This window comes from Dicentrarchus labrax, unplaced genomic scaffold (genome assembly GCF_905237075.1).
Source record: "Dicentrarchus labrax unplaced genomic scaffold, dlabrax2021, whole genome shotgun sequence".
NCBI classification, from domain to species: Eukaryota; Metazoa; Chordata; class Actinopteri; family Moronidae; genus Dicentrarchus; species Dicentrarchus labrax.
The window spans coordinates 1,214,920-1,232,890 of NW_026136722.1; the positions used below are offsets into that span (position 1 = coordinate 1,214,920).

Consider the following 17,971-nt stretch of genomic DNA (forward strand, 5'->3'; position numbering starts at 1 on the left):
GGGCGCACCTGAAGCTTCAACACAAATGCCCTCACATCATAGCCGAATGCGTCAACCACACGGCAACCAGCTAGGGGCATCTCACCAGCACATACCCCGCCGTGTTCTCGGGGCCTAAAGCAACAGGATACAGTCCGAGTAACAGAACACAGGACGCAGCCTGGAAGATAAAGGTAAGCGGCAGACACCTTTCAACGTCGCTGAGACGGTTGTCGGTCTCACTGTAGTGATGACTGATGCCAAATATCGTCCTCCGCACAAAGAGGGCCGGGGGAGGTGCGAGTGATGCTGCCTCGTATAGCCCCATCATTTTGTCACACACCAGGCTGCTAATTTCATCGAGGAAACGCCTCGAAGAAGTCCTTTTGACACATTACCACATTAACAGGTTGATGATAGAACAATGTTCAGAGTCTACCTGCGGAGACGGTCGGCTCGTTTGGTGAATTTTAGAATAGCGCATTTTCGGGCATGTTGTTGCAGGTTTGGGTGAGAAAATGCAGGGGGGTAAAACCTGAACGTTTAACCTTATACCGTGTGCGATGTGTACCTGCTCCCTTTTCCTAGACCTGTAAAAAAAAAAAAAAAACTTTAAATTGTCATGTCTGTATGGTAGAAGCTAGACGGGTATCTTCCAGATTGATTGAGCTAAGCTTTTACAGTATCACATCGCAATGATCCTCTAATCCGAGTCATTGTGGCCTGTGTGATGTAAACATATGCTCAGTACCTGAATTAGGATGGAATTTTAAATCATATGACAAATAATGTGTTATTCATTATCACTCCAGCCAACATGGGTTATGTGTGTGCAACCTGCAGTAATTATAAGATACTAATAAGCAATTACATTACAGGGCACAGTAATTGTTTCATTTACGTGATCACATAACAGTTTGCTAATCAATCTGTTCACTTTAACCTCCTCAGGTCATTCAGTTTCATCCAAAGCCATGGGGTTCACACGCCTTGCTGTGATGCTGTCTGTCACCATGATCCACCTAGTTTCAGGTAACCGTACGAGTGTGTGTGTTTGTGTCCTCTAATGCATGCATATTTGTTGTCCCACCACAATCATGGACTAATGCAGAGTGTTTTGTTTTTACCTCTTGAAAAACAACAGCTTGCTTGCCATGTCCTGCCAACTATGCTTGTTTTTATACATAATAACACAAAAAATAATTAGTCCTGGCTTTTTCAGGTATGAGCTTTATGACTCCTGAGCCTGATACACCACCAACATCAACCCCGGACTCTTACCCTCTGGGTGACCTGATCCATGCTGCTCTGCAGAGTAAGGAGTACTTAGGAGATGCTTCTGCAGGCACAGGTACACTAACACAGGCTTTTAAAGCTTAGCTAATGAAGCTACAGTACAATGTTGGTGATTACATTAAACTGAACCTTTGGACTCGGCAGGTACTACCACCAACCCAACGCAGGCTGTGCCCGGGCTTGGGCAGACTGAGGCGACAGCGACAGTCATATCACCAGGGCTGCTCACCACAGCTTTAAGTTCCTCTTCTGCTGCCAGCCAGACAGGATCAAGGAATACCATGTCCTCGCTGCCCGTAGAGGAGGAGACGACCACCACTCTGATCACCACAACCACCATAACCACAATGCACATGCCAGGTACTTGCATGCCCCCACCTGGCTTCCTCTGAGTCTCTGTTGTTTATCGGTGTGATTGCTGTAATGAAGTTATAGTTCAGATAAAGAAATATGGAAAAAAGCTTGAACAAATAATTCAGAATTTCACCTGCGGCATTAGAGGTGCTCAGTTTTTGGTGGCGCCGGCACTGACAACTAATTCATACTGAATGACTTTGGTTCCCATCGCGACTTCAGTCATTTCTCTTCTCTGCCTCGCTCTGAAGACAGAGTGACAAGGAGATCTTGACAGACAAGGTAACGTGAAACATGCTGTCATAAAATATTCATGATAAAACATCAACAGGTTACAGTACAATGTGAGCTACTTGTAAAGAAAAACATGGACATGTACTTTATATTTTTTTAAGAAAATTGCAACACTATTACATAACCAGTCTTTACTGTTTAAAGTCTAGGCTAGCTATGGAGTCAACATAGCTACCTGCTATATTAATGCAGCCATTTACCATTTACCTGCTAATAATGTGTCAGTGACATTCTGTCACATATTCCCTATCAGTTAATTTCAGATTGTTAGGTTATTGCTAAAGTTTGAACATATATGTTTGCTAACAATATGAGTTGAGAACAGTCTAAAGAACACACATTTTTCATTTATGCTTCTGGTCTTATTTCTGCAAAAATAATGTGCTCCTCGTATCTCTACATTTCAGGATTCATGCTTTAGACTTTTGGAGTGTATACACTGAATGGTGATGAAGAAGTGCACTCCTGCTTTCCTGTTTGAAGTAGTCACTGTATGGAGATAAAAAGAAACAGAATATTTTGATGCCATTTTATGCTATTTTGAAACCAGTGAGATATGAAACATACAAGAGGGCAAAAAGTTTGTACATGCGATGTGTCTATTGCCGTGCAACACATTCACTGTTAGTGTCCTTTACACTGTCACATGAAAAGTTTGGTATCCAGAAAATTCTTGAGAATAAAGTCAAAATATATGTTTTGTCTTTTAGATACAATTACAACAAACAAATTCATCTAATTAGTGAGCATGAAAACAACTTATTAACTGAATAATGAGCAACCGAGTGAAGCCATAAACACTAATATAACCACTGTTATGGTCTTAATATCATATGAAGAGAAGTATTAATTTGACAAATCAGCCAGTCAACAATGGCATCGTGACCAGAATACTAATAGGGAGTGGTGAAGAACAGAATAGCACCTTGTATGAATGATTGTCAGAAATAGACTTAAGTGAAACAACGTTAGGCTGGTGTTCCTGTGCATCTCTCACTGCAGCTGAATGAGAGCTGTTACTCATTCTGGTCATGAAATAAAAGAAACCATTACAGGAGGAAATATGATTGAGGGGGTAGGAGGTGGGTCAGTTGTCATTTAACCTGCTATAAAACACCCTCCAAGTTGCAAGGCAATTTTATGTTCACACAATCGTACTATCATTCCGTTTTTGGAAACAGACTTATTTTGCTTTTTTGCAGAGTTAGATGAGAAGATTGATACCACTGTCTTCTCTGTATGGTAAATATGAAGCCAGCAACTGATTACCTTGGCTTAGCCCAAAGACTGGATACAGGGGGAAAGCTAGCCTGGCCATGTCCAGGGGTAATAAAAAGCTCACTAATTAACATGTTATACCTTTTTTGTTTCATCTGTACAAGAAACAAAGAGTAAAATAAACAAATAATAGTTGTTATGCGCTATTTTTAAGCCTTGATATAACTTAAACAGGTGAGTTATATAAAGATTCTCCCCTGTGCAGTTGTCATGAAAGGGAGTTTAGCTATAGAGACCGAACTGTTTTTCGCACCATTATTTCTGTTGTGAAGTTGGCTCATTGGGTCACCATTGGAGATTGAGTCACTTCTGTAGCCAGCCTCACGTGGCCGTTGGATAAACTCATGTTTTTTGCCACTTCCCGTGTTGGCTTCATTTGCCAGGCACGGAGATTGCCACTTGTCTGGAACCAATTAGCGGGCAACCAGAAGGGATACCAGGAAATTTACCAGCCCCAACTGAGAAATATTCCAGCACACAACCCCCCAGAGTACAGAGTATTAAATAAACAAGATGATCTGTTAATAAGCGAGCTTTAGAGGTGCTGGTACCGTCGGACGGAGCTAGACCAGCTGTTTTCCACTGTCTCCCGTCTTTAAGTTACCAGCTGCTTACTATATTTACCATAAAGAAAGAAGAATAATGTCAAGAAAGTAAATAAGCTTATTTCCCAAATTGTTAAACTATTGCATTATCTTTTTTGAAAACAATTTAAACTCTGAAATGCTCAATATGTGCGGTGAACACAACTTATTATATGTGGTCTTCTATGAAAGAATTATGTGACAACACACAAGTGTATCTGCTACACTCAATCCCGTCTGCGTTTACAATTGCAGGTAGGTGCTTCTTTTAAGTGGCTGGATTTTTCATTTACTCCTACCTGTCTGCGTGCTCAACACTCAACTCAATTACTTTATGGCAATTTTTTTAAATCTACCATATAAGTGAAAAGTATTTCCTCTTATTGATGCTCCTAGCTAATACTTTTTTGTGCTGTTGACTGTTAAATGGACCATCAATGGACTGTAAAGCCTTTTCCTCTCCAGATGCCATTACAAGTGGTGGTCAATAATTTGATTCTGCCAGTTTTAGTCAGTGATGCAGTCAAAAATAATTTTAATACGGGGCAGTCCAACACTTCACTACTTCACCCAAGGCAGCACTTCAGCCAGTACTCACTGGTAACAGTTACCAATTTAATTGGTGTACTCTTACTGACAACTGCATACTGCCCCTTAGTGACGATAAGCTAGGTTGTTATTATCAGGCTCATATTTTATTTCACTGCCCCACAGGCACAAAGAGGAGGCAGAAATGTGATGCTCCTTCCTTGTCTGAGATATATGTAGTAATATACTTACTGTAGTTGCTTTATTGGTTATTGTGACAATAAATACTAAAGATAAACCTCACGCTAATATATATATTGTATATTATAAATATTATATTATATTTGTGATGGAAAACTTAAAAAGTTAAAAGATAAACCACTCGTACTCAAAGAAGATTTCAGGAGATCTTGACTTACACAGTAGAATTTATTGAGGCCCTGCGGAGGAGAATAAGATCAGCAATACAAGCACAGTGCAATGCCAACCCAATTCTGAATGATCCCTCCCTTGCACTACTTCTATGTGGAGAGACAGCCAGTCTGACCTTGTGCAATAACTCTAATTTCATCCTACAGGGAACGTGTGGTACAGCTCGACCCTTATCACTGCAACTGCTGTGGCGTCGTCGTAAAAACAAGGCTCCTAGAGACCCATAATACTTAACTGACTCTAGCCACTACTGGACCCTGCCTGCCGTTATAACCTGTGACCTCTCAGGCCACAGGCAATTCACATACAGCAGATACTGCTGTTATTCCAGTGCGCCGTCTGTTCACAATATATATATATTTTAATATATATGTGAACATTTTTTGACCAAATCATAATTTCAATGTTTTTTCAGATTAGCTGAGCTATTCCACAATCTTTCCATGAAGTAGAAGAAGTAGCTGAAGTGTCCCCTTGTGATACAAATACCCCTAATTAATCACTGGTGTAGAGTTTTGCTCTTGTACACAACATCCATTGTTAGGGACTGGCTCCCAATACGCAACAGTACCAATATAAAGACAGCAGGCAAGACCAGTCTAAGGCGAAGTGATCCAGCCTACTCATTTTGCATGCAAATGACCCTCACATTCAAACATTCAGGCTGTTAATCTGTACAGAGAAATGTGTCTGAAAATAGGTGGAAATGAGTGTAGCTGGTCATGCATTTTAAAACAAAAAAAACAGTCCAACAAAAACATTTCTTACCAACAATGCACACATGTCCAGCAGTTGTTACTTTGGAGTAAAGGATGCTATAACCATTTGTTGCATACAACTTCATAAAACTATAGACAACTTTCAGCGGGATTTTCCTGGAGCTCAGTGATGTTTCCCTTGATCCATTTGATATTTTGATGATTTGCACTGTAGGAGGTGTGTCACATCTAGCAGTGCACGGCTATTATGATGTCAAGGATTACTATGATTTGCATCTTTCACCACTGACCTACTTGAACGTTGACGTGAACAGCACAGGACCATTCTGTGTTTTGTGCTTTTTTACATTGAGAGATACACACCCAAAAATCACAAAAACACTTCTATGCATGTTATTATTGTCTGTTTTTATACATTCCTCAAACAGTAAATGCGTTTATATGCACACCAGAAATACAGATACATTGATTATAGTAATAATGGCAGCCAAGCAGAGTCTGACCTGTATAGTTATAACTCTTGTCAGTATTCCAGCTTCCATATAATTGTTTAAATTCCAGCAAAAGTACACATACCTCAATTAATGCTAAACCTTGAATAAATTGTGAGCAACCAGCACCAAATATTGTGCTTGCTACTGTATGTGCTTCATATAACATTTTGCTGATAACTAGGACTTCTCCCAGGTTTATGCAATGTAGATCATCAGGAGTGTAGGAGGCATCTTCGACATTCAGTGTACAATAAAAGACGTTGTAACTTCTCTTTCATCTTCACAACACTGAATGCTCTCAGCAGCAATCGCTCCCACTTATCCTCATCCAAAATAAAACTGGTTCCTGGGATTCAACAACATCATCTGCTTTTTTCTGTGCAATTTTGGTGCCTGAACAAATGTAGCCAAATATAACCTTATGCAACCAACAAAAGAGATCATTATTATTATGCATTAATCTCTTCTAATGCCATCTCATTTCCCACTGTACCAAAAGTGCACTTTCTTTCTTTCTTTCTTTGGCAATGTAAATATGTCACCATCCCGCAAGGCCACTGGGCTACATGAATGTTGACTGGCCTTTGCACGGTGCACCTTGATTCCAAAAATCCTTTGACAGGGTGTGAAAATATCATCAAAAAAGCAATCTATGATCTCTCATCACTCAGAAACTGCCAAGAAGCCCTTGAGCAAAGAAACTTAACTATATTAATGTGAGTTTGCTGTATGTTTGTTAAATGTTTCCTGTATGAAGTGAATTTAAAAAGCATTAGATTTATTTCTAGACACATTCTTAAGTTTTCTTCTCCTGCCCTTTCTCTATTTTCACAGTACAATGCAATGCGACCTTGTCAGCAATGGAGGATGTTGTGGAGTCACCAGATCCTGCATCAACGTCTTCTTTTTCGCCTCTTGAATGCACCTACAGCATTACTGTGTACGCAGGTTATGGAGTGGAAATTCAGGTAATGTACATGATCTCATATGAGTCCATAAACAACGTTTTTCGAAAGACATTTTTCCACTTTGAATTTGTCAATTTTAATTTCTTCTTTGAGCTGAGGCTGTGCTTAAGTATACTCTAATTGCTGACAGGAGTATACGCACAGTATAAAAATGAGAATATTTTTTTGAAAGAAAGTATAGCTAATCTATGAGTGAAAATCTCAGAAAATGTCTGCCTATGACAGAAACCTAACCTGTAGAAACCTAATTAGATCTTGTATTTCATGTGATCTCAGATATCTGGCAAATTAGATACACATTTTGAAACTGCTCGAGCCAGCGTGATACAATTTCGATCTAATAAATAGTGGTTAGTTTGGTGGTGTATGTTGAGACTGTAAACCATTTATAATTAACTGCATATTTAGAAAAACATGCAGCAGTAATCACATGGGAGTACACTGTAATTCTAATAGTAACAATGTTACTATGTTAGAGCAGCAGTGTGATCAATCAGCTACACACCTTAACTTTTAGCTAACGAGGCCCAAGGGGAATGTTTGAGCTATTTATGTTTTTTCAGTTGGTTATCTTAAAGGAGCAACATTTGCATAGAAAGATCCTAACAGTGCAGTGTGCCATGAGTTAGATAAGGCTGTAGATCAGTAATTTAATTTATTAATCAGTTTATTTATTAAAGACAGCTGCCAGAACAGGTTGCATCTCACTGTTTCCTCTTTCTTCCCCTTAGGTGAGGAAGGTGAACCTTTCTAAGAAAGAGTCCCTGACGATCATGGGGTATGGAGGTTTGGTACCAGAGCTCTTAGCCAATGAGACCCTGATGAGAGAGGGTCAGGTGATTCGCAGTACAACCAATCAGGTGTACATACACTATCGCAGTCTCCGACAGAACAACCATGGCGTGTTCAGCCTCCATTATCAAGGTAAATTAACCCTTCAGGTTTCATAAGATAAGTAGAAATACCAGGACTTTTATTTGTACCTTGGATTTATTTTTTGGTTTAACAGTGAGATAATAAACTTAGTGATTGATGTTTGCTATGTGGCTCGGATGAGAACCTGCAAACCTTCATATTTATTGTAGATTTGGTTCCAATAGAAATTGTCAAGAAACGGACTACAGTTCTGCACATTCTTCAGTCTGTATCCCTAACCTTCGCAAAACAACTCTGAGCTCTAAACTGTGGAGAAATAAATTACAAATGAATAAAACCATTTATTAGGAATCAAGAAAGCAACAGAGAGAGGTTTGGGTGATTAGACTTCAGTAGAATCTCCATAAAATGAGGACCCATGGTGATAGACGATGCCTGTGTTGGTGGAGAGAGAGACAGCCTGTGGAAGATGACACCTGCTCAGCCTAATCACCTGCGACAATCTGCTGATCATGGCGGTGATGTGGGAGATGAAGGGAAAGCCAGAACGACAGCGTCACAAAGATTTATCCATCAATTAACCTCCAGCTGATTGTTTCATAGAATGTGAAGGTGATGTGAAGGTCAGAAATAGTGACACAAGAAAATTGTGAACAAGAAGAGTGCTGGAAATTTATGATAATTCAGAAAATAACCTGTAACCTCAACTTTTGATCCTCCATTTTAAAAAATAATTAAATTTCCTTCCTGTTTCATCAACAGCCTTTCTACTGTCCTGCCCGTTTCCTCTGTCTCCCGAGGGCGGTGGAGTGACAGTGACAGACATCCATCCCGGAGGTCAAGCGCACTTCCACTGTGATCCAGGTTTCCAGGTTCGCGGCCATGAGGTGGCTACTTGTGTCAACACAACACAACCACACTGGAGCACTCCTGAGCCACAATGTGTCGGTCAGTCAGCTGATTTAGATTTGAATTAAGTGTTACAATACTGGCTAGTCTTTGGAAACTCATGTGTTGGGATGTTATTTTTCTCAGCTGTGTCTTGTGGAGGGTGGATTCGTAATGCAACAGTGGGCCGGATACTGTCTCCACCCCCTCCATCTGTCAGCAACCACAGTAATGGAAATAACCTTAGCTGCCACTGGTTAATAGAAGCCAAAGAGGGACACAGACTCCACCTGCACTTTGAGAGGATTGCACTGGATGAGGATGATGATAAGTAAGTTTATGTTTCCACTGGTTTGTGTGTCACAGAATCTGTTTCGGTTATTAGGACTGCAGAGAGTACGCTAGTTGATTTAAAACTTTGTAGAATGCACATATCATCACCAGTGCTCTGTTTGGTGACAAATACAGTTTACAGTCAAATCAGAGCAGCCTTCCCTATAACTCATTTGAATATTGTTTCATTTGTTTTTATGGTTTATTAAAGTGTACTTGTCACGTTGTACGTTGTCACATCCCTAAAGCTACTGGATTTAGGATTGACAGGCAATAGACAATTTTTTTTTTTTAACCTTTATGCTATTCTGATATCCTACCCTTTATTCCCAGTATGCTTCTTTCTCTGTTACCCATAATGCAAATAGCTTACCATCGGGCGTCTTTGTGTTTTGTTCCTCTCAGGTTAATTGTGCGCAGTGGAAACACTTCCCTGTCTTCACCGCTCTTTGACTCAGACCTGGATGATGTCCCAGAGCGTGGGTTGCTGAGTGAGAGCTCCACACTGTACCTGGAGCTCACAGCTGATTCTTCCTCCATCCCTCTGCTTCTGGCCTTGCGATACGAGGGTGAGCAGAGAGGCTTCAGATACTCAGCCTGCATCCTTCTCCTTAAATGACGTCTTTGCCTTATTCAGCGAAACACAAAGGCAGCGGCGGAGCTGTACATCCTTCTAACCTCATTACTGTATAATATTCAATAGCTGGGTCAGCATTCTGCCTGAAAATAAGTTAGATATGATTCACTATAGAATTGCTAGAAATCAACAATTATAAGAATTCAAAAGCCTTGGAGGTGAGTGGTTACAGGTTATTTTAATCTAAAAAATCCTCCAAAGTTGACCTTTCTAATCTTGATAAATTATAGATTTTTCTTTATGTGTTATATATTATATATGAAGTAGGAAGGGAGCTGAATGGACTACAGCCCTCCTGAAAACCAAGGGTTTCTTCTCATTAGTTTGTTTTTATAAAGGAGCATAATGAGCCTATTAAGTCCTTACAGTGTGCTCATGCCTCAGTGGGATTTATTTTAGGCTTTGGAGATGCTCACTGCTTAAGCTTTTAGCGTTTTACACCTGGGCTTTATCTAGCCAAGAGGAGATTCTGGGTCATCCCAAGTGAAAAGCTACACTCCCTCCTCAATTAAATGTGTATGGTTGCTTAATGTTGTCAAGCAGGAGAACAACTACTAGAATACAAAAACAAAATCCAGAGAATGGGAAAACACTTTTATATACACGTGCACTCACTGCGTCTAATTTCTTTTTCTGTCTTCTTTTAGCTTTCGACGATGAACACTGCTGGGAGCCATACATACCCCATGGAAATTTCAGCAGTAGTGACATCACATATCAGCTGGGCACCACGGTTACCTTCACCTGCTCTCCAGGCTTTGTCATGGAACAGGGCTCTGGGACGATTGAGTGTGTCGACCCCAGCAATCCCCACTGGAATGACAGCGAGCCTGTGTGCAAAGGTACGTTTCAGGATTCAACCTTCATGCTAGCAATGAATAATTTATTTTTTTTATTTAAAGCAGCAACAAGGAACTTTCATTTATTGCTGATTCTGGCAGAAGCAAAAGCGTTTCCACCACCTCATTTTATTATTTCAAGGGGAATCCGACCAAATCTGACCTGTTGGCAGAATGACTATATAAAAATAGCCAGTCTTCTCGCTGATGGTCTTGTGTGTTTATGTAGGTCATATAGAATCATCAATATTAAATGGAAACTGTTTCATAACCAGTTAAAAACTCTTTGTTGTAGGTTTAAGTAAAGCGAAATCTACTCTTAACACATAGAGATTTGTAAGATTTTGCGTGAAGTGAGAAAGTAATTCCTTGATATTCAATCTGAACTGTGTTGAGATGTGTGCCTGAAGTGTCAAGATGTTGTAGCATGAAGACTACAGCCATGCTGGCTGTGTCATCTGCTGAGTTTGCTGGCGTGCTGTGAAAACTGAGAGACTGTGGCAGATATAAAACTGGCAGAGACTTTGCTCCGGGGCCAGGGACTGACTGAAAACACAGGTGCTATAGTTTCAACCAAGCGTTAAAGACAGACTGAAAGCCATATGCTGTGTGGTGTTTAGCTTACACACAGTAATGTATAGGGAGGTGGGTAGAGGGAGATCAGTAACGCGAGTGCTCTGTATGGTGAAGAGGTCGGAGCTTTAATGGATGTCTTGAGGATCCACGTATGAGTGGAGAGGCTGTCTTTCTCGAAACTGTTCAACTGCTTAAATGATGAGGGATCAGCAGGTGGTCGGGAGCGCTTGTATCTGTGACTGGTAATATTTTATAGATCTCTCCCAAATGGCAAAAGCAAACCTGGTTCCCAGTATTCGGTCCTGATAGTGTTATTCTGCTCACATTTGCCCACTATGTTTGTATAGGATGTAACTGTTTTCATGCGCTGTTTGATTCCATCACGTTTCTGTGAACAATCCTGGATTCACTTCACAGCTGGACGCCTGTGTGTGTATGTGTGTTTGTGTGTGTTTATGTGTGGGTGTTTTAATAGGAGGTGCTCCTCCAAACAAAATCTAATTGAATGTGCTCTCAGTGGCAAAATTGTGGGTTTGCATGGCAACAGAAGCGCTGCATTTGGCTTGCTATCGCTGCAATTTGCACCCTAGAGTTGTCACCTCCCGACTTACACACCTTTATAGCTGTTTATATTGGGGGTTTATTCTGCCAGGGCTACAAGATGCTGTGTTAAATGTGAAGTAATATGGTAATAGTGTCAAAGCGCTCATTCTTTATATTCTTTAATTGATCCTATTCTATAATTGATCTGCCTAATAGCTGCAGAATGATAGACAAGCTACAAAAGAGCTAACTACCGTTTTTAATGATGCCATGGAAACAAAAAGCACATCTCGATTCTTTAAGTGCCCACTAAAGTCTTTATTTATTTTCTCTCCCTTCATTAATAGATTTTTTTTTCTCCAGTTGTTTTTTGTTTTCCAATTTCTCTTGTTATTACATCACCCGTTTCATCACTGTCTCTGTCTTCCAATCCACGTCCTCACCTCGGTTTCTCTCCTCTGCTCTGTCAGCTCTGTGTGGGGGGGAGTTGACCGAGGCCTCGGGTACCATCCTATCTCCTGATTGGCCCCAGAGCTACTCCAAGGGCCTCGACTGTGTTTGGCAGATCCATGGAAATGAGGAGAAGCGCATTGAATTGGATGTCCAGATGTGAGTATTGCAAATTTAAGTTGATGTTGTTCCAGAATGGTATTTGTTGTTTGCAAAATCACTGCGCTCTGACTTACTGTGTAATTAATTTCCCCTTAGAGTAATGGGGTCATCACTCATTTGATTGCCAAATGAATTGCAAAAATCTTAAAAGGTCCCCTCCAGACATTTATTATGACAAATATACAAATCTGTTTGGAACAAAACATAAAAAAGTATAACTTCCACATTATAACCCTTAAAAAGTAATCAACTCCTGCCTAATTAAAAGTTACAGAAACTATGAATATGCAAATTTTGTTCATTTCTAAAGTTTTCCTGCTGCTTCACTGTAAAGTCAGTTCTCAGTGTATGTGCACTGGAGCCTTTTATACATCACACTGTACAAGTTGCTTACTGGACCAGGACCAACTCTGCACATTCATCATTCTGCACAGTGAAGCTTAAACATCAACAACATATTTTTTACTTAAATAAGTAAACATCAGTTTAACTAGAATTCAGATGTCAAAATCAACTCATGCGTCCACCACAGATCCAATCCAACTCATGTTATTCTCTTTTATTTTCCTCCAACAACGATAATATTATATTGCAGCTTTATATTATGTTCTATCTCTCCTGCCTTTTCCTCTCTGTGTTGTGTACTGACTGATAAAATGCCCCTGCTCGTCTTAAAAAACAGAAGTAAAATCAAATTTCTCGTTTTTATTCTCGTCTTTCCTTCTTTAAGTTTAAATATCCGCCACACTGATGTGCTGACCGTTTTCGACGGACGTGATCTCATGTCCCATGTGATCGGACAATACCTGGGTTCCAGGGAGCGTTTCCAGGTTGTGTCTGGGGGGTCAGAGGTCACCATTCAGTTTCAGAGTGATCCAGATGATTCCAGTTTCATCCTGAGTCAGGGATTCCTCATTCATTATCGTGGTAAGTACACTCCTTCAGTAACTGGTTTCATGGATGTAAGTGTGAAAATCTGTAGGTCTGAGGTCTGTCACTACTGAAGAGAAGATCATGAGCAATCCATTTTAATCTCATCTCATTTCTCTCTTTCTGTGGCGTGCAGAGGTTGAGCCCAACGACACCTGCCCTACCCTCCCTCAAATTGATTTTGGCTGGATCAGCTCGTCCCACTCCTCCCCTGTGAGAGGCAGTGTGCTGACCTATCAGTGCCAACCGGGATATGACATCAGTGGCTCCGACATCATCACCTGCCAGTGGGACCTCTCCTGGAGCAGCAGCCCACCTACATGTGTTAAAGGTAGCCAAGAAATGTGACCGTTGTATGCAAAGGTTATTTAGATGATGTATGTTTTTTGGTTTATTTTTTGTAAGAATGAAACAAATAGATATACTATGTTAATTGTTGAGTTTTATAGATGTTGGAAGGATGTTTATGTTGGACAGAGCCAGGCTGGCTGCTCCCCCTGTTTCTGTTTCTTGCCACCTTTGTTGCATGTCGTTGCACATCTTCCTCGTTTTCTGCTATTTCTATACCATTGTTATCTAATACAGGCATGAAGTACCCCATATATAATATAATATATTGCTATATAGCTGTAGCTTCATCATAACTGTACAGACCTGAGAGCTGTATTAATGTATTATCTATGTTGCTTCTCTGATCTTTGTCTTCTATTTATTATTAACTATTTTAATGAAGACCAATGGCAGGATCAGGTTAAATGCTGTCATATCTAGTGTCCCACTTCTCCCCCCACAGTCCAGCAGTGTCCTGATCCAGGAGAGGTGGTGAACGGAGCACGCTCGGTGCGCCCTGAGGCAGGTTTTGCAGTTGGAACGGTTGTCCGTTTCTCTTGTAACCAGGGTTATCAACTGGAAGGTCCCAGCCAAATCTCCTGCCATGGGCGAGACACTGGCACCCCAAAATGGAGTGACCGCAGCCCAAAATGTGTCTGTAAGTCTTGCACTCTGCTACCTTGGCTATCTGTTTATGATTTTAACTACCATAATTAACTGCCAATTCATGACTGTCCTCCTCTGTGTGCTCTGAGCAGTGAAATATGACCCGTGCCCAAACCCTGGTGTCCCTGACAATGGTTACCAAACCTTGTACAAGCATAGCTACCAGGCAGGAGAAACTCTGCGTTTCTTCTGTTACGAGGGCTATGAACTTATCGGTGAGGTCATTATCAGCTGCGTTCCCGGCCATCCCTCTCAGTGGAACAGCCCACCGCCCTTTTGCAAAGGTAAAGATTTTCATGGTCTCTTATATACACTGCTCTGGACCTTAGCATTTGTTGATTAAGTTATTATGCTCCAGACTAGAGATCAACATAAAGATATGGTGATGAGATGAAGGTGCATTTAGGACTTCCAGGTGTAATTTATAATCTTTTATTTCTCTTTCTCTTATCTTCATTTCACACAGTGGCATATGAGGAGCTTTTGGATGATCACAAATTAGAAGGTGGTTTCTTTTCTCTGCTCCTATTTGTGATGTGTTTAAAGTCAAACATGATATTTAAAGGACCAGTGTTTACAATTAAGCTGCATCCAGTGGTGAAGTTGCAGATTTCAACCCCTCTGAATGCAGCTCAGCCTCCAAAGTGTGTAGGAGAAACTATGATGGCCACAGAATACACAAATGGCCCTATCTAGAGCCAGTGTTTGGTTTGTCCATTCTGGGCTACTGTAGAAACATTGGCTCATTTTAGGTTAGAAAAACACAATGATTCTTATATTCAGGTGATTAAACACTAATGAAAACATACCTGTGAATATTATATTCAATTTCTGTCAATATGTCATCTGAAATGTTACACACTGGACCTTTAAAGCCACTACATGAAGAATTAGAATTCCTTACTTTGTCACCATCGTTATGAGTGACGCTGTGATAGACGCTGGTACAAAAATAAACATGTCTTTTTGTTTTTTGTACACTTTATACAACAACAGTCAACAGTCTTAGATAGATAGACAATCACAATATGTAAATGTGATGTAAGTGCTAATTGGTGTACTAAAAATGTAGAGTTTCTCCAGATTTAACAGCCTATTTCTGATGTGTTTGGCATGTTTGATTAATAACCAGAGAACGTTGTGAACAGAAACACTAAAATCTTTTTGTGATGACTTTTTGACTATTTCACAGTGTCCCAGTCCTTCGAGCCGTCCCATCAGATCCTGAGTGAGAACATTGCTTTGGCAATAATTCTGCCAATCATCCTGGTCATCCTCCTGATTGGAGGAATTTACATGTACTATACAAAGTAAGTACCAAAGTGAATCACACACACTCATCCATCTGTACAAGTGTAACACTCTTTGAACACTGCAGCCTTTATTCATGTTGTTGTACGTTGTTGTATTTTCTCTCTCACAGCATATGCAGACTAGAATGGAAGCCACTCTTCTGGAAGTCTCTCTCTCACACACACTCCTACAGTCCCATTACAGTGGAGTCCGATTTCAACAACCCTCTTTATGAGGCGGGGGTGAGTATACGGCTAATACTTTTATATTTTGTCAATTTCCGAGTCTTGATTTTTTTACTGATTGATTTCTTACTTTGACCACAGGACACACGGGAGTATGAAGTATCCATTTAAAGGAGAAAATGTCTTGGTGAGAGTAAAAACACCACAGAAGGATTACATTCTTTTGGGAAACAAATTTCCTTGGTATTATAAGGCCTCACTCCCCTTTTATGGTTATTTTTTAATTATCTTTCTGTTTTACCATCAGTGTATTTCTGGCTTATTAATTGTGGATCTGCTTTATTTTGATTTATTGCACTGATACGATGGTCTGCCAAATATGGGTCCTACTTCACGGTCCAACTTTCTGTATCATTAGGACTGGTGCCTTATGAAGGGTAAGAAATTGACAGCAAAGAGAAAAATAACAGTGTGGGAGGCATTAGAACAGGAGAGGGGGGAAGGGTGAAGGGATATGGATTTATTTATTACATAAAATGATTAAGAGGCCAAAACATTAGAGAACTTGGCAGTACTTTATTAGTAACTATTAAACATTACAATCATGAGCATACAGCACACACTGAATGTTTTTTTATTTAATTTTTTTTTTACAGTGGCTCATGTTATATTTTACAATGTGATACAGTAAAAGGGGGAAGAATACTTCAATTTCTATCATGAGAAAAAGTTTGATATCAACAGTCTTTTTCTCTCTTCCTCACTTGGTCTCTCTCTCTCTCTGTAATACACACACACACACACACACACACACACACACACACACAAATTGAATGTAAATATCTGACTTAATATTGATTGAGGTTGATATATATATATACTAAATTATATATATAAGCCTCATATATACACTTATACAAGGTGGTGGGAGGTTATATATTTTCATTATATATGTAATGAAAATTCAGTGCCAAAATATAATGTTAAATAATTTAATGTCCCTAAGTGTTTCATCTGTTGTTGCAATACTGTTTACAAAGACAGTGTTTATTTTATTCTTCGCTGTTTCTGGAGTGCACTGTCACCCAGTGTCACATGACATATACGAAAAGGTGAGGACATGAATGTCATTATGCTTAGAGCATGCACTGATTGTAAATTATATTGCTTCTGCTCAATCTTGCCATTATCATTATAGTTATTGACAGTTATCATCGTTATCAGATTTGATGTTGTATGCACTATGTTGATGAAAAATTACAAACTTGGCTGCTTGCTGTGATGCATTATGTATTTATTTACAACTGATTGTTTGAACGGTGAATGTAGTTTCATTCACTGTGCCAAATGAAGGATCTTGGAGACTGTTGCTTTGTAGACTTAATTCTTCTCTTATCATCAGTAGCATTTCTTTGCTTCATATATGAATACACTCTTTTGAAGGCAGTAAATTATTTGCTGAACTGGAAATAAAGTCTCTGTTGAATGGTGTAAAACTTGTAGAAATTAGCTTTTATTTGTCCAAATACACAAAACATATACTGTATTGATACGGAATAGCACAATGGGAAAGTAATGCCGACGTTTTGGAGATCATTTTGAGGTTTTATGGCTTTTTCGATAGCTAACAAAATACAGATTGACTGTAATATGATTTGCAAATTACTATTTAATTTTTTTAATTAGTGATGAGCCCTGATTTATATGTACTATTATTTACTTAATGGTAATTTCTATTCGTATTGATTGCTTTAGTTTATTTTGAAAGTATTTACCGCAAGTGTGAGCAAGTCATTAAAGAACAACATGACTTTTAAAATCCTTATTGATACTCTACTACTACTACTACTACTACTAACAATAATAATAATAACAACAATAATAATAATAACAATAATAATAGTAATAGAGATGTAATATCTCCACTGAATGTGGCGTTGTAGTCGGCACAGAGACAAAATATGACAATACAGCACAATAGGACAATGAACATGATTTTTGTAAATTGATCGCTTTAGTTTGGTCATTTTATTTTGAAGGTAATCACCGGAAGTATCAGCATGCTCCTGTGGTTTCATGGACGCTACCTTTACATCTTCTAGTTCGTTATCAATACAATTATTTTCGATACTGATGCTCCTCCTTATATTTGTAGTAATCACACTAATAAAAAGTGCATATATAAGTTACAAATAGTGATATTAGCACTGTCAACGCTGGTAATCCCACAGAAGAATGTGTAGTTGTAGTCTATAGTGACCAGTAGAGGATTTTTTCATGATCAATTATGTAAATTCCTTTGCTTTAGTTTGGCCACTTTATTTTGAAAGTATGTAC

At 39.4% G+C, this 17,971-nt stretch overlaps 1 protein-coding gene across 1 annotated transcript; it reads left to right on the forward strand.

Moving 5' to 3' along the window:
• Positions 1–34: 34 nt before the first annotated feature.
• Positions 35–17,130, forward strand: sez6l2 (seizure related 6 homolog (mouse)-like 2). The gene is made up of 19 exons (XM_051388400.1): positions 35–173; positions 931–1,011; positions 1,202–1,330; positions 1,420–1,635; positions 6,793–6,926; positions 7,658–7,850; positions 8,565–8,750; positions 8,838–9,021; positions 9,429–9,592; positions 10,308–10,502; positions 12,089–12,227; positions 12,961–13,157; positions 13,297–13,491; positions 13,954–14,148; positions 14,249–14,440; positions 14,623–14,661; positions 15,349–15,466; positions 15,580–15,691; positions 15,776–17,130. Exons 2-19 carry the CDS (start codon positions 954–956, stop codon positions 15,803–15,805), a joined length of 2,676 nt encoding a protein of 891 aa, XP_051244360.1. The 5' UTR covers positions 35–173; positions 931–953; the 3' UTR covers positions 15,806–17,130.
• The last annotated feature ends 841 nt before the right edge of the window (positions 17,131–17,971 follow it).

Excerpts from the sequence above, each read along its gene's own strand:
- sez6l2 (XM_051388400.1), top strand. The coding sequence starts at position 954 with ATGGGGTTCACACGCCTTGCTGTGATGCTGTCTGTCACCATGATCCAC. Across the intron at positions 10,503-12,088 it reads CAGCGAGCCTGTGTGCAAAG|CTCTGTGTGGGGGGGAGTTG; the intron begins GTACGTTTCAGG and ends CTGCTCTGTCAG. Across the intron at positions 14,441-14,622 it reads CCCACCGCCCTTTTGCAAAG|TGGCATATGAGGAGCTTTTG; the intron begins GTAAAGATTTTC and ends CATTTCACACAG.